This window comes from Eschrichtius robustus, chromosome 20, assembly GCF_028021215.1.
Source record: "Eschrichtius robustus isolate mEscRob2 chromosome 20, mEscRob2.pri, whole genome shotgun sequence".
In the NCBI taxonomy this organism is placed as follows: domain Eukaryota; kingdom Metazoa; phylum Chordata; class Mammalia; order Artiodactyla; family Eschrichtiidae; genus Eschrichtius; species Eschrichtius robustus.
The window spans coordinates 64,473,091-64,485,553 of record NC_090843.1 but is presented as its reverse complement, the minus strand read 5'-3'; the positions used below and the strand labels follow the sequence as shown (position 1 = coordinate 64,485,553).

The 12,463-nt window shown below is 39.0% G+C and overlaps 1 protein-coding gene across 4 annotated transcripts in view; it reads right to left on the bottom strand.

Annotated features, from left to right (window-relative positions):
- The window catches only part of NCOR1 (nuclear receptor corepressor 1), a 144,787-nt gene that overhangs the window by 49,078 nt on the left and 83,246 nt on the right, over positions 1–12,463 (bottom strand). For all 4 annotated transcript variants that reach the window (XM_068531636.1, XM_068531639.1, XM_068531637.1 and 1 more), the window contains 3 exons: positions 11,375–11,437; positions 9,407–9,546; positions 6,264–6,390 (listed from right to left, as the gene is read on the bottom strand). In XM_068531636.1, coding sequence (XP_068387737.1) covers positions 6,264–6,390; positions 9,407–9,546; positions 11,375–11,437 — 330 coding nt within the window. The remainder of the gene's footprint in view (positions 1–6,263; positions 6,391–9,406; positions 9,547–11,374; positions 11,438–12,463) is intronic.

Sequence of the window (12,463 nt, the reverse complement as noted above, 5' to 3'; positions counted from 1 at the left end):
AATTCCAGACCAACCCCCATGCCCCCACCACGGACACCAAAATCCACAGATGCTCAGGTACGAGATGTAAAACGGCAGCATGTGCATATTACCTATGCAAACGTATCCTCCCATATCCTTTAAATCATCCATAGATTACTTACAATTACTTGCAATACGTAATACAATACAATACCAATGCTGTGTAAATAGCTGTAAGTACAATGTAAATGCTATGTAAACAGTTGCCACTCTGTGGAATTTTGCTTTTGGGAACTTTCTGGAATTTTTTTCTGAATATTTTCGACCCACAGCTGGTTGAACTGCAGGACCCTCAGATAGAGGGAAGACTGTAATCACATTTCAAGAACTCAATAGCCACATGTGTGTCTACCACATTAGACAACAAAGCTCTAGAACAATATCACATAGATTTTTTAATTTATCGTTGTAACACTGGTCTTTCCCATCGTTTGTACCATTTCATAAATATACTTTTAATGCTTTTTGACATCTTTACCCAGATATCTCAAAGGAATCACAAATTCACTATGTCCTACTCTGGACAGGTATTCAACTCTCCCAAGTCCCAACTCAAGTTCTTTTTTAGTGTTTAGTATCCAACAAACAAACCAGGAACCTAGGAGTCACCTTTTAAACACTCCTCTCATTTGTCCCCATATCGTGCCTCAATGAGTCTCATAGATCTTCTCTCTAAAAATATCCCTCAAATCCAGCCATTTCTGTTCAACTTCACAACTGCCACTCAACTCCAAAACCGACTCTTCTGACCACCACCCCAGACCATTCTCTACAACAAGGCCAGAGTGAGTTTAAAAGCCAAATTTTACCAAAAGTCACTCACACCGTCTCCCCCTCCCTCCCTCTTAGAACACCTCATGGAACCTCACGGCTCCCAGGATAAAGTTCCAAACTCCTGAGCCTGGCCTTGCTGCAAGCCTCCAGCCTCATCTCGAGCCCTGCATTCTCTGTGTCCCATATCACTGGCCTTCTTTCAGTTCTGTGAATGCCCCATGCGTCCCCCACCACATACTTCATACGTTCTGAACGGCTTTCACCTACTTTTCCTCCTTTGGATATTAGATCAAATACCACATGCTTAAAAAAAGCCTTCTATCATTTCTTTAACAAAGTTGAATTTTGCTACTATGGCTCTTACAGCACATGTACTGATTACAGTTACAACTTTACATTTATTCACAATTATTTGATTCCCTGCTGTTGCTCCCACTAGGGTGTAAATACCATTAAGGGCAAGGATCATATGTTTTGTTTATCATTTAAGTCCTAGAGACAAGCACAAGGGCGAGTGCCTGGCACAGAGCAGACTCAAACATTTACTGAAGTAAGAAGTGAATGAATGGCTGTGAATGTGTCTTTAAATTTACTTCACCTTTCCTCTAATAGTGGATCCTTGGGCTACTTCCAACTTGACACTGCTATAAATAGTTACACAGAGATGTTCACTTCAACATTAAGTTTTCAATTATTTTCTTAAAATAGACTAGAAGACAACATAAAACTTTAAATCTCCCTAAAATTAATATACATATCTCCAATGGGAATCCCAGCGGTTTGTAAGAAAACTTCTTAAACTACATAGACCAATTTATAATTTATATGAAAAAATAAGTCCCTGAGAAAATCCAAGAAAATTAGAAAAAGCATTAGCGTGAGAGAGACTTGCCTCTCCAAATTCTTAAACTTACTATGAAGCCAATGTATTACAATGTGTTAGGAACTGCCAGAGAGACAGACAAAATAAATCAGTGGTACAGAAGATAATGTCTAGGGATAGCTCCTAAAGTATGTGAGAAATTAATATATGCCAAACGTGATACTTTAAATCATTGGGTAAAGGATGATATTTAATAAGCTAGCTTTCTCAGAATTGGTTCTCTGTCTGGAAGAAAAACTACACTATGCAGAAAAATAATTCCAAATGGAATAAAGATTTTTTAAATTCTAAGAAGATAATTTAGTACAAGATACAAATAACCTCAGGGGGTATGGAGAAATATTTTAAGCAAAACAGGAAACTCTGAAGCCATAAATGTATTATTTTTACATAAAAAACAGTAAAAATAAAAACTTAAATGACCATATGGGAAAGAATACTTTTCATGCATAACATAGTATTTAAAAACTCTGAATGAATGAAAGAGTGAATTTGTAAATATGTACCTAACATCCGCCATGCAGGGAGCTGTTTGAGGTCCTGGTGACACTGCAGTGGGAAAAAGAAATTACTCTAATGGAGCGGAAATTCTAGTGTGAAACAGACAACGAACAATAAACACATGACATGTCAGGTGGTAATTAAAGAACAAAATTGGGGCCCAGTGGGTAAGGAGGCATTAGAGAGCTAATGTGACATTTCAAGAGGCCCAAAGGAAGTGGGGAAGCTCATTCCAGGTAGAGAGATTAACACGTGGAAAAGCCCCTCAAGTGGGGGTTGTCTGCTCAGGAGCAGCAAAGAGGACAGTGCGGTCAAAACAGAGGGAGCAGTCACCTCAAACCTGTCAGAACGGCCATTGTTAAAAAGACAAGAAGTAACGAGGTTGGTGAGAACGTGGAGAAAAAGGAACACTCATGCACTGTTGGTGGAAATGGAAATTGGTGCAGCCACTATGGAAAAACAGTACAGGGGTTCCTCAAAAAATTAAAAATAGAACTACCATATGATTCAGCAATTCTATTTCTGGGTATTAATCTGAAGGAAAAAAAAACACCAACTGGAAAAGATACATGCACCCCAACATTCACTGCAGCATTATTTACAATAGCCAAGATATGGAAGGAACTTAGGTGTCTATCAATGGATGAAAGGATAAAGAAAATGTGTGTGTGTGTGTGTGTGTGTGTGTGTGTGTGTGTGTGTGTGTATCTTGCCATTTCTGACAACATGGATAGAACTTGAGGGCATTATGCTAAGTGAAATAAGTCAGACAGAGAAGGACAAATACTGTATGATCTCACCTACATGTGCAATGTTAAAAAAAAAAAAAAAAAAGCATAAACAGAGAAGAGACTGGTGATTGTCAGAGGCAGGCAGTGAGGGGTGGGCAAAGTGGATGAAGGTGCGAACGATACAAGCACCTAGTTATAAAACAGTAAGCCCTGGGGATGTGACATACAGCATACTAACTACAGTTAATTATGCTGTGTTATAAACCTGGAAGTTGCTAAGAGTAGATATTAAAAATGCTCATCATGAGAAAAAACTATGCAGTGATGAATGTTAACTAGACTTTTGTGATCATTTCATGATATGTACAAATATCGAATGATTACGTTGTTAACCTGAAACTAATATAATGTTGTATGTTAATTTTATCTCAGTTAACACCAACAACAAAGAACAGAGTGAGCAGGCAGAAAGGGGTTGGCAAAGAGGCCACAGAAACCTAAGGGTCCGTTCCCGCAGGGAGTCCTCACGCATCACCACAGGTCTCTGGCTTTGATTCTGAATGAGACGCGGAAAAGTATCAGAGGATTTGGAGTACAGGAGAAAATTGATCTGATTTATATTTTATAAGGTTCACTCTGGCTGTTCTTTGGAGGAAAAAAATATAATGGAACAAACAGCAGCAAGCAGACCAATCAAGAGGCCACTGCAATAGAGATGACAGTGGCTCGGAAGCAGGGTGGCAGCAATGGAGGGAGGGGGATGTGACGAGAGTCTAAATAATGCATCTAAAGACAAGTTGACAACCCTCGCTGATGGCCCACACGTGGGGTATGAGAGAGAGCTGGCATCATTTACTGACCGAGGGAGAGACTGGAGGGAAAGTAGGTTGTAGTGGTGGGGAAACACAAGTCGGCTTTGGATGTTAACTCTTAGGTATCCAAGTAGAAATGTTAAAGAGGCAGTTAGATGTATGAGCCTGGATTCAGATGAGACTTCAAGTCTCAAAAATAAAAACAAAGTCAAAAGACAAAAGCTCAGAAGAGCACCTCACACGTAGTAAGGTCTCAATATACAGCAGCAATTACTATTAGTGAAAGATGCTACCAAAATGTTGAAAGGCTAACAAAAAGCCTGACGTCATCCTCATTTCTACACATACAGTGATGGAAACCTCAAACCCAAGGAGAAATGAACAAGTCATTTATCTTCCAAACACAGGAGGACATGTTAGTCATCTGACATAAGCACTTTTATGATATCATCTGACATAAGCACTTTTTCAGTTATTTTATTCTTCCAAGCCACAAAAGAGTAGGAATATTTCCAAGGCACAGTGCTTCACCAAGCACCAGCCAAATGTTGAGTGCCTTTTTTTCTTTCCCCCGCCAAAACACCGTAAGGAATGATTTAGAACAAGAGAACAAGAACACATCAGAATTCTGGTAAGGTTTCGGTCTTTCTGATTTAACTCATCTAGTCACAAAAGACACTCCCACGGCTAGAGGCGTGTCTCAGGAAGCCAGACACAGAGGCTCTGCCTTCAGCAGATGCCTCCCCTCTCCCGCCGGCAAGAGCCTGACCCCACAACCAACAGGAGGTCTGCAGGGTCTACGGAAGCTGGGCAGTAAGACAGAGCATAGCTCATGGACACCGCACTGTACTTTCTTTTCTCTGGCACTTTCCAAATGAAATTAAGTCAAAGGAAATAAAGATCCCACAATTCTAGGGGCAAGTTCATTTCCTATTAATAGGAAACTATTCTAGATGTCACGACACAAGCATATGTATAAATGGGCATGACGTGACCATGCTACCCCACACTAGAGCCGACGGAAACATGATTTTAATACCTCACTTAACCTTAATCACCTTATCTGACAATTTGAAAAAAGCTTCACACTAAGACAAAGTAACAGGAGGGAAACAGAAGGAAAAAAGTCACTTTCTGGTGCTCAGTTTTTAGGAATCTGTTAGCCCGTGCACGGATAGGCTTCTCTGTTCTGAAATAAACACGTATATGACAAATAGGCTTGGCCCTTCTTATGAACTGAATTGTGTCCCCCCGCCCCCAAGATTTATGTTAAAGCCCTAACCCTCAATGTGACTGTATTTGGAGATAATGACCTTAAGGAGGTAATTAAGGTTAAATGAGGTCATAAGAGTGGGGCCCTAATCCAAAAGATAAATTTCTATTGTTTAAGCCGCCCAGTGTGCGAAATACAGGCTTCATGTACATTTATAACCCAGGGAATACTGGCTACCAGCTACAAACCTATTAAAATTAACAAACTCTGAGGACCTCTTTCGAAGTGCCAGACACACCCTCCCCGCCAACTGTCTGCAGGACCCTCATTCTACCCCAGGGTGTGCCTGCTCCAACAGTCTCTTTACTTTTGTAACAGCTGCCTCATTTTTCACAAAACCTCACAGAATAAAGTTTACTGTTCAAAGCCAAAACCCATTTCAAGACAAATTTTAAGTTGAAAACCCAGTAATGACAACTTGTAGGAAAAAAAATAATAAAACAAAATCTGAAACTCCTGGAAGGTGTAGAACCTCTTAAGCTTAAAATATAAGAGCCTACAAAGGAAAATGTAAATAGCTCTAATTACCTGCAAAGTTTAAACTCTGGTGATTTAAAGATAAAACAAAACAAAAAGCAAATGAGATGGAGGGAATATTTGCATACATAAAAACATGAACATGTTTAAGATATAATATATAAAGAGCTACTGAAATCACTGTGAAAATCCCCACTTCACAAGAGGACAGTTTACAAAAGAAATCCAGGGAAACTTTGAAAGCAATGTAAACTGAAATAAATTAGGTACCTTTTTTAATTAGGGAAAACATCAAGAAAATATTTACTTTTCCAGGAAGTTGCCATTAATTTGTTCAAGTGACAAAAAGGATTTTATCAAGTTATTTGGGCTGATGTTTCTTTCTGCCAGTGCCTCTGGGTCATGAATACTTTTTACGTGAAAACATCAATATGACGTGTGTAAGCCTGGTAAACACTGAGATAAAGCAAGGTCAACGGAATAAACTAAAGAGGGAAATGTAACCGATTATACCGACTGGACCAACGCGTGTGGCAGTGATCCAGACACACAGACATTTTACTGATGTCGGCACTCAGTGCCTGAGGCAGGACCACCGTCTTCAAGATCTTTTGGGTGTAGCACCTGGGCCGTCTTAGGAGCTACATAAATAAATATGTGTTGAGTGAACGAATAAATACATTGTGTTCACGTTTCCTTAACGAAGCAATTCCTAGATAGTCAAATGACTAAGGTACACGTCACGCATCTGGGCCAGCAGAAGCCACAACCAGATGGAAGATCTGAGATACCTTCACTGTCCTCGGGATTTTCCTCTTCGTTGGAGGCTTCGATGTCCTCGTCCTCCTGAGCAGAAACGGTGGAAGCTACACTTTCACACTGAGACACATCTCGCTCTTCACGAGGCTTTCGTGAGGCCTAAAGGAGTAAAAAATGTTGCTATTTGGGACGTAAGTAACTAAAAGGAAAGAAACAAACCTTCTCACACCTGAGGTGAGGCAGAACACTGGCGCGCACACACCAGACCAGCAGGCTGCGTGTCCGACAAGCGCTCTGGCTGGAGGGCAGGCACCTCGCGGACCCACTAACGGGCCTTTTGTGCAGGTGGACGGATGGCTTTCATCAAACTGACCAAAAGTTACATCCGAGCCGTTTCTGGAACTACTCATCACTATACGTGTACAAATAGCCAAAACCCACAAAACTCCTGCTTTTTATTTTCATGTATTTATTTTCTAATAAAAATAACGTGTTGGAATGTGGAAGACAGAGAATTATGTTAAGAAAAATAAGAACTGCTCATAATTCTAGCAGCTAGAGATTCTAAGTATATTGCTGCATTTCCTTTCAGTCTTTCACATGCATATACGTGTGTATAAATGTTTACGTACACATGTAAACAAAACAGGATGGCCCTATGTAGTTATATATCCTACCTTTTTTTAACAATATAATCATGAACTACACACACACCTACTTTATAAATGCTTCAAGGTTACTACTTTTATTAATGATTCCATTACAACACTCTACCAATATATATTTCAAATTTTCCTGTTTCAAGGCATTGAGGTTGCTAATAATGCTGCAATAGCCTTCCCTCACTAGCGTTAAGGATTATGTGATTTCATAGGCAACAACTCATCGCTGTTGTTACTGAATTTCTTTTACTATTAATGAGAACAAATTCCTTTTTTTTTTTTTTTAATAGGATTTTCCCTTCTGCAAACTACACGTTTACGTAAAATTGTTCATTCTTCTACTGGGGTCACTTGTCTGTAAGAGTATGTGTTTATATACATAAATGTAAGACATTAGCCATTTACTGTACTATCTATAGGGTCCCGGCCCTGGCAGTCCTCTGTTCTGTGCCTCCTACAGACCCTGCACATCACCAGGCATCAGCTGCCAGCCTCTCCCAGGGAGAGATTCCTCAGAGGTAATAGGTAACAGATTCCCACTACCATACCAACTGTGAAAAATTACCAATATTCTTATTCTTATTTCTTCTTATTCTTAGTTTAGATATGAATATGCTATTTAGGATCCAACCTAAAGCATTAATTAAGTCAAGAGAAAAATCCATTTTCTGACATCAGAGTAATAGAACTAGATGAAATTCTGAAGACCAAAAAAAAAAATCTATCCTTATGTTCTGAGCAAGAACACAAGGAAAGACTCCTCTGGCTACATTTTCTAAGAAGCCTTCAGAAGGTTCCATGAATGCTCTATTTTTGAGCATTAGCTAACAGCTACTCTATGGGTTTTCTCAGTGCCCAATCTGTACCCTCCTCTGGCAGCATCCACCCATTCTGTGGGGCGCTGTCCTGGACGGCTGCAGAAGAGACAGCAATTTACCATGACTGCGACATCCCTCTCTTCACACGCAGTGAGCTACTGTACCTCCAGAGCCCTTCTTCATTATATGAGAGTATTCGTTTTAAACGGAAATGTAACACCTATAAATCTTCCACTGAGTTTTAAAAGGTACTAGACATTTTGTCATGTTTTCCTGAAATCTTTTTAAAAAGGATAAAATGCTCTACTCAAGGTTAGTTGCAATGTGAAATCTGAAACGTATCGATACATTTTTGGTACTCTATTAAAATGCATTCCTCTATCTTGTACTTTGGTGTATTAAAGAACATTTTATGGATCTTTTATCCATACACAACATACATTGTGACATCATGAGTTGGTCACTTGGAAAATGAGTTACAGAGATTTTTTAAAATTTGGATACATTTCATTATATATCAAAATATCACATTAGTTATCATTACCACTAATCTCATCAGAAAAGTCTGAGTATTGTGAAGATGTTAATCTCACGGTGAGAGATACACACTTTCCAAAATTCTAGTTTTTGCCTGAAAGCTGGAAATTTAGAAGTGGCAACAAATACTAATGGCTGTTTTCTTTCAAGACAGGCTCATTCATTTTTGAGAAGATGTCTGCAAAATATTCAGGTCTGAAAAACCATATCTGTTCTGTCATTCTTTTAATTAAAAATAACATTCCATGGAAAAGGGGGGGCTAGTTCAGCTTGGAACTCAAACGACACAAGAGTGCCTTCCCTGAGACCCGCTGCACTGGGACCGAGCAGAGGGCCTGTAAGGCTCAAGATTTACCAAAGCCCATTTTTAGTGGCTTCATCAAGGGCATTCTTAAGGGAAATGGCCATTTACAAAACAAAGCTGCAAGTGCTTGGAGATGAGGAGGACGCTGAGCGCGGTGGTGCCCTTTGTGCTAAGGCCCCAGCACTCTCACTCACAGCTGCTTTGACACCATGGATGCAAACGTCCGGACAGTGGAAAAAGGAAACGTCTGAATATTTTTATGAAAATAGCTTTGACTTCATGGAACCCTCAAAGAGCTCTGTGAACTCTGAGAACACTGGAACTTCCTGGTTAAGGAATTTTCAATAATCTCTAATAATCTTTCAATAATTTTCAAAACTTGCCGGTTTTTAGTTTTTACCCCATGGAATCTTTCTCTCTGAGAAAATGTTTTTTAATATGCCAAATCAACTCAATCAACATGGTAAACAGAACTAGAGTTTTCAATTCAAACTCCAAAATGCTTATATTTTTCAAATCCAGCCCACAGAAACTCAAAAGTACTGAATCGCCATTAGTACTAACAGAAATTTTACTCCTTAGCAGTAAATAAACAAATCGTCAACGTGTGCCAAGAAACTAGCATTTCCCTTTACAGGGAAATGCAAATAAAAATACAAGATACGCTGATTCACTTTGTTATACAGCAGAAACTAACACAACACTGTAAAGCAATTATACTCCAGTAAAGATGTTAAAAAAAAAAAAAATACAAGATACAAAAATGTTTCCTTCAAAACCAATCTTTGAAGCTCAAAAAAAAAAACTAAGTAAAAAACAGTAAGTAAAAGACTCACCAACCCTGATATACTCACTTTCTGTTTATGCTGCTGCAAGAGGTTGTCAAGATTGTGTCGTCTCTTATAGTTAAAATAGAAGTTTTTACATTGGGCTTCACTTTTAGTTCCCACCATTTTGGCAATTGCTGCCCAGTTACGACCATGTTCTACTAGACCTGTATTTTAAAAACAGACCAAACATTAACTGAGTAGTCACCTGATAAAGCAAACAAGAAAAATAATAAAATCAACTTAATCCATTGCATTCACAATCATTAACACTAAAAGTGTTTTTTTGAATTATTTATTGATATACTTCAATGCTTGCTGAAATGAGATTCACACAAAACTCATTAACAGCTCTATTTTTCTACCCAAAGTTAAAACATGCTCATTAATGGAAGGACTCAACCTTATCCTTGTTATGTATCTCCCAGAGTACGAGGACAATGCTGGACACACAGTAAGAGCCCAAACACTGTAAAATGAGTCATTAGGTACAGTACTTCTAAATCTTTGGAAACAGTATATCAATACAAAGTTAATAAGGTAATCAAATGTAAGTGATTAACACAAAGTAAAGATATACTTAAGGTTCCATTTATAATCAGCATGTCTTCAGTCCATTCCCAATCAAGGATGCCCTCAAAAATATTAACCAGTTTTTTTTTCTTTTAGACCTGTTGTAATACAATACATCACAGGAACCTATGCAATCTGACATTTCTTCCAACAAATGATGCACGTATGCACACAGATGCATATGTGCAACGAGTATGGATATATAAATGCGTAAATACAGAGAGATATTTTAGACATAGGTGTATCCAAGCAGGAATTTCTAGTACAAATTCATTAATTCATGGGAAAACATCAATTTTTCAAGGTTAACACCAGTAGCTTCCTGCACAATGATAACTGGAAGATCACCTCCAGATCCTGCTGACGTTATGACTAAAAGCTGGAAGGAGTGGGGCCTGAGCAGTCACGTGCTAGGACGTGCACCTGACAAAAGCACGCTGTGGCAGAGCTGACACCTACCTACTCCACTGTGACGCTGGGATGGTCAGATGACAGTAATACACGGAAGCATGACAGTCACAGATGTGCTAACCATGGCAATAAACTTCAAACAAAAATATTCTGAAGACAGAACGCTCTAAGCTGCTGTATTTTTGGTAAGCTTGGTTTATATGATTCTTAAATGCATTACTCATTACCAGCTAAACAGAAAATAAATCTGAAATGTGTCACTAAAAGTTCAAGCTATTTGCAATAATTTCTCTTTAGAACTACAGGGTAAATCCTTAACCCCCAAAAGAGCTGGCTAATCTTTCTCAAAATTAGTTTACTCAAAAAATAATTTTTTATTTATAAACCAATTCAATTACCTATCCTTTTAGAAATCTTAGTTCAATCTCAAACTGTGTGACATTTGTAAGAAACAACAGAAGAACACAAGATCCGTAAAGTTCCAGAGTAAGATGAAGGCCACACAGCTAGGAAAGTGTCAGAAGCAGAATTCAAACCTTCATCTGTCTGGCTACAAAGTCCATGCTCTCTCCTCTGAATCATTTTATATCAAACTTAGCCCTACTAAATGCAAACTGAGAAAGTATTTACCATTCTATTAAATGCAACTTTTAAATAAGAGACTTTTTATATCAAATACCTACCAAAACTTTAATAGCATTTAATCACAACTATTCTGGAAAACTGAAAGTAGCTTACTTGCTCTCTAATAAGACATTCAAAACAAAATGAGAGAGAAAAATTCCTCAAAAGTGGGCCTCTAAAACAAGGCACACTGGGGCACCTTACAGGGAACCACACCATCAAAAAGAACTCTTAAGGGTACTTCTAAATTCTACTTACCATTGTGGAAGAACGAACTTTTTTTTTCAATTAAAAAGAAATTAGTTCCATCTCACTCATTACCAATAACCCTAAAAACAAACAAACAAAGAAAAACAAACCTGAAGAACCTGAACTACTATCATTTACCTTTTTTAGCAACTTCCATTTCTTCTTCTGTCCATCGAGAGGTCTCTACAGGTTCTGTAGAAACTGAAATAAAGACAGAACCCAATAAGCCAGAGAAAAATTAAGTCCTTCATTCACAGATTATATGGCACCAACCGTATAATCTATAGCCTAAATATTTATCTGACATAAAGCCACTTTAAAGCATTAGGTGAAAGAAACTATGGAAATAGGATGGTATCAGCCTCTCCTCTACTGTAATAGAGGGGAAAATCCCACACTCCTCAGCGCCATGGTCTTCCTCAACGTTCTTTAACATTCCATCCATGTCCACATGTTTGAATGCGGTGCCTCCCCACTTCCTAGAGCTCCATCCCTTCTCTCCTGAAGTGTCAAAAGAAGCAGTCGCCCTTCTGCTTCCTGCCCAGGCAGGCACAGTCCTCTCCTGTTCTCTGAACCCCCATCTCCCCCGAACTCCTGGAAGTCCCTGTGTTCAATCTCAGTGCCTGAAATCTAGCAAACAGATGGATCACAAACTGAACACTTTCTCCTTTACTTTAGAAAACTGAGACTCTCAGGCCTAAAATGAGCTCCTGCTATATTCTCCTTCTCAATTAACATTACTACCATCCACCCAGTCACTCCAATTATTATCAGGATCTTCAGACTAATTTTTGAAGCCTTAGACTAATTTTTAAATCTTTCCATCCATCTACCCCTCACATGCAATGATGTATGTCAATCCTAGTCTCCTGAATACACCCCCTCGCTGCCTGGACCACTGAATGCATAATGATGCCCTTCTAGCCGGTCCCTCAGCCTCCAGCCCTTACCCCAAACACACCTCCTCCACACTGTCACCAGAGTTATCTTTCTAAGACACCAATCTAATCACAACACTCCTCTGTTTAAAAAACCTCTGTAAGCTCCCTACTTTGTAAGCAAAGCAGTATATAGTTCAAACAAAGCCCACCATGATCTGCCCCCATCTGCTTGTCCAATTGTTTCCTTCACTTCATTCCTGTTCTTTCCAAAACTTGCGATTTGGGCTTCCCTGGTGGCGCAGTGGTTGAGAGTCTGCCTGCCAATGCAGCGGACACGGGTTCGAGC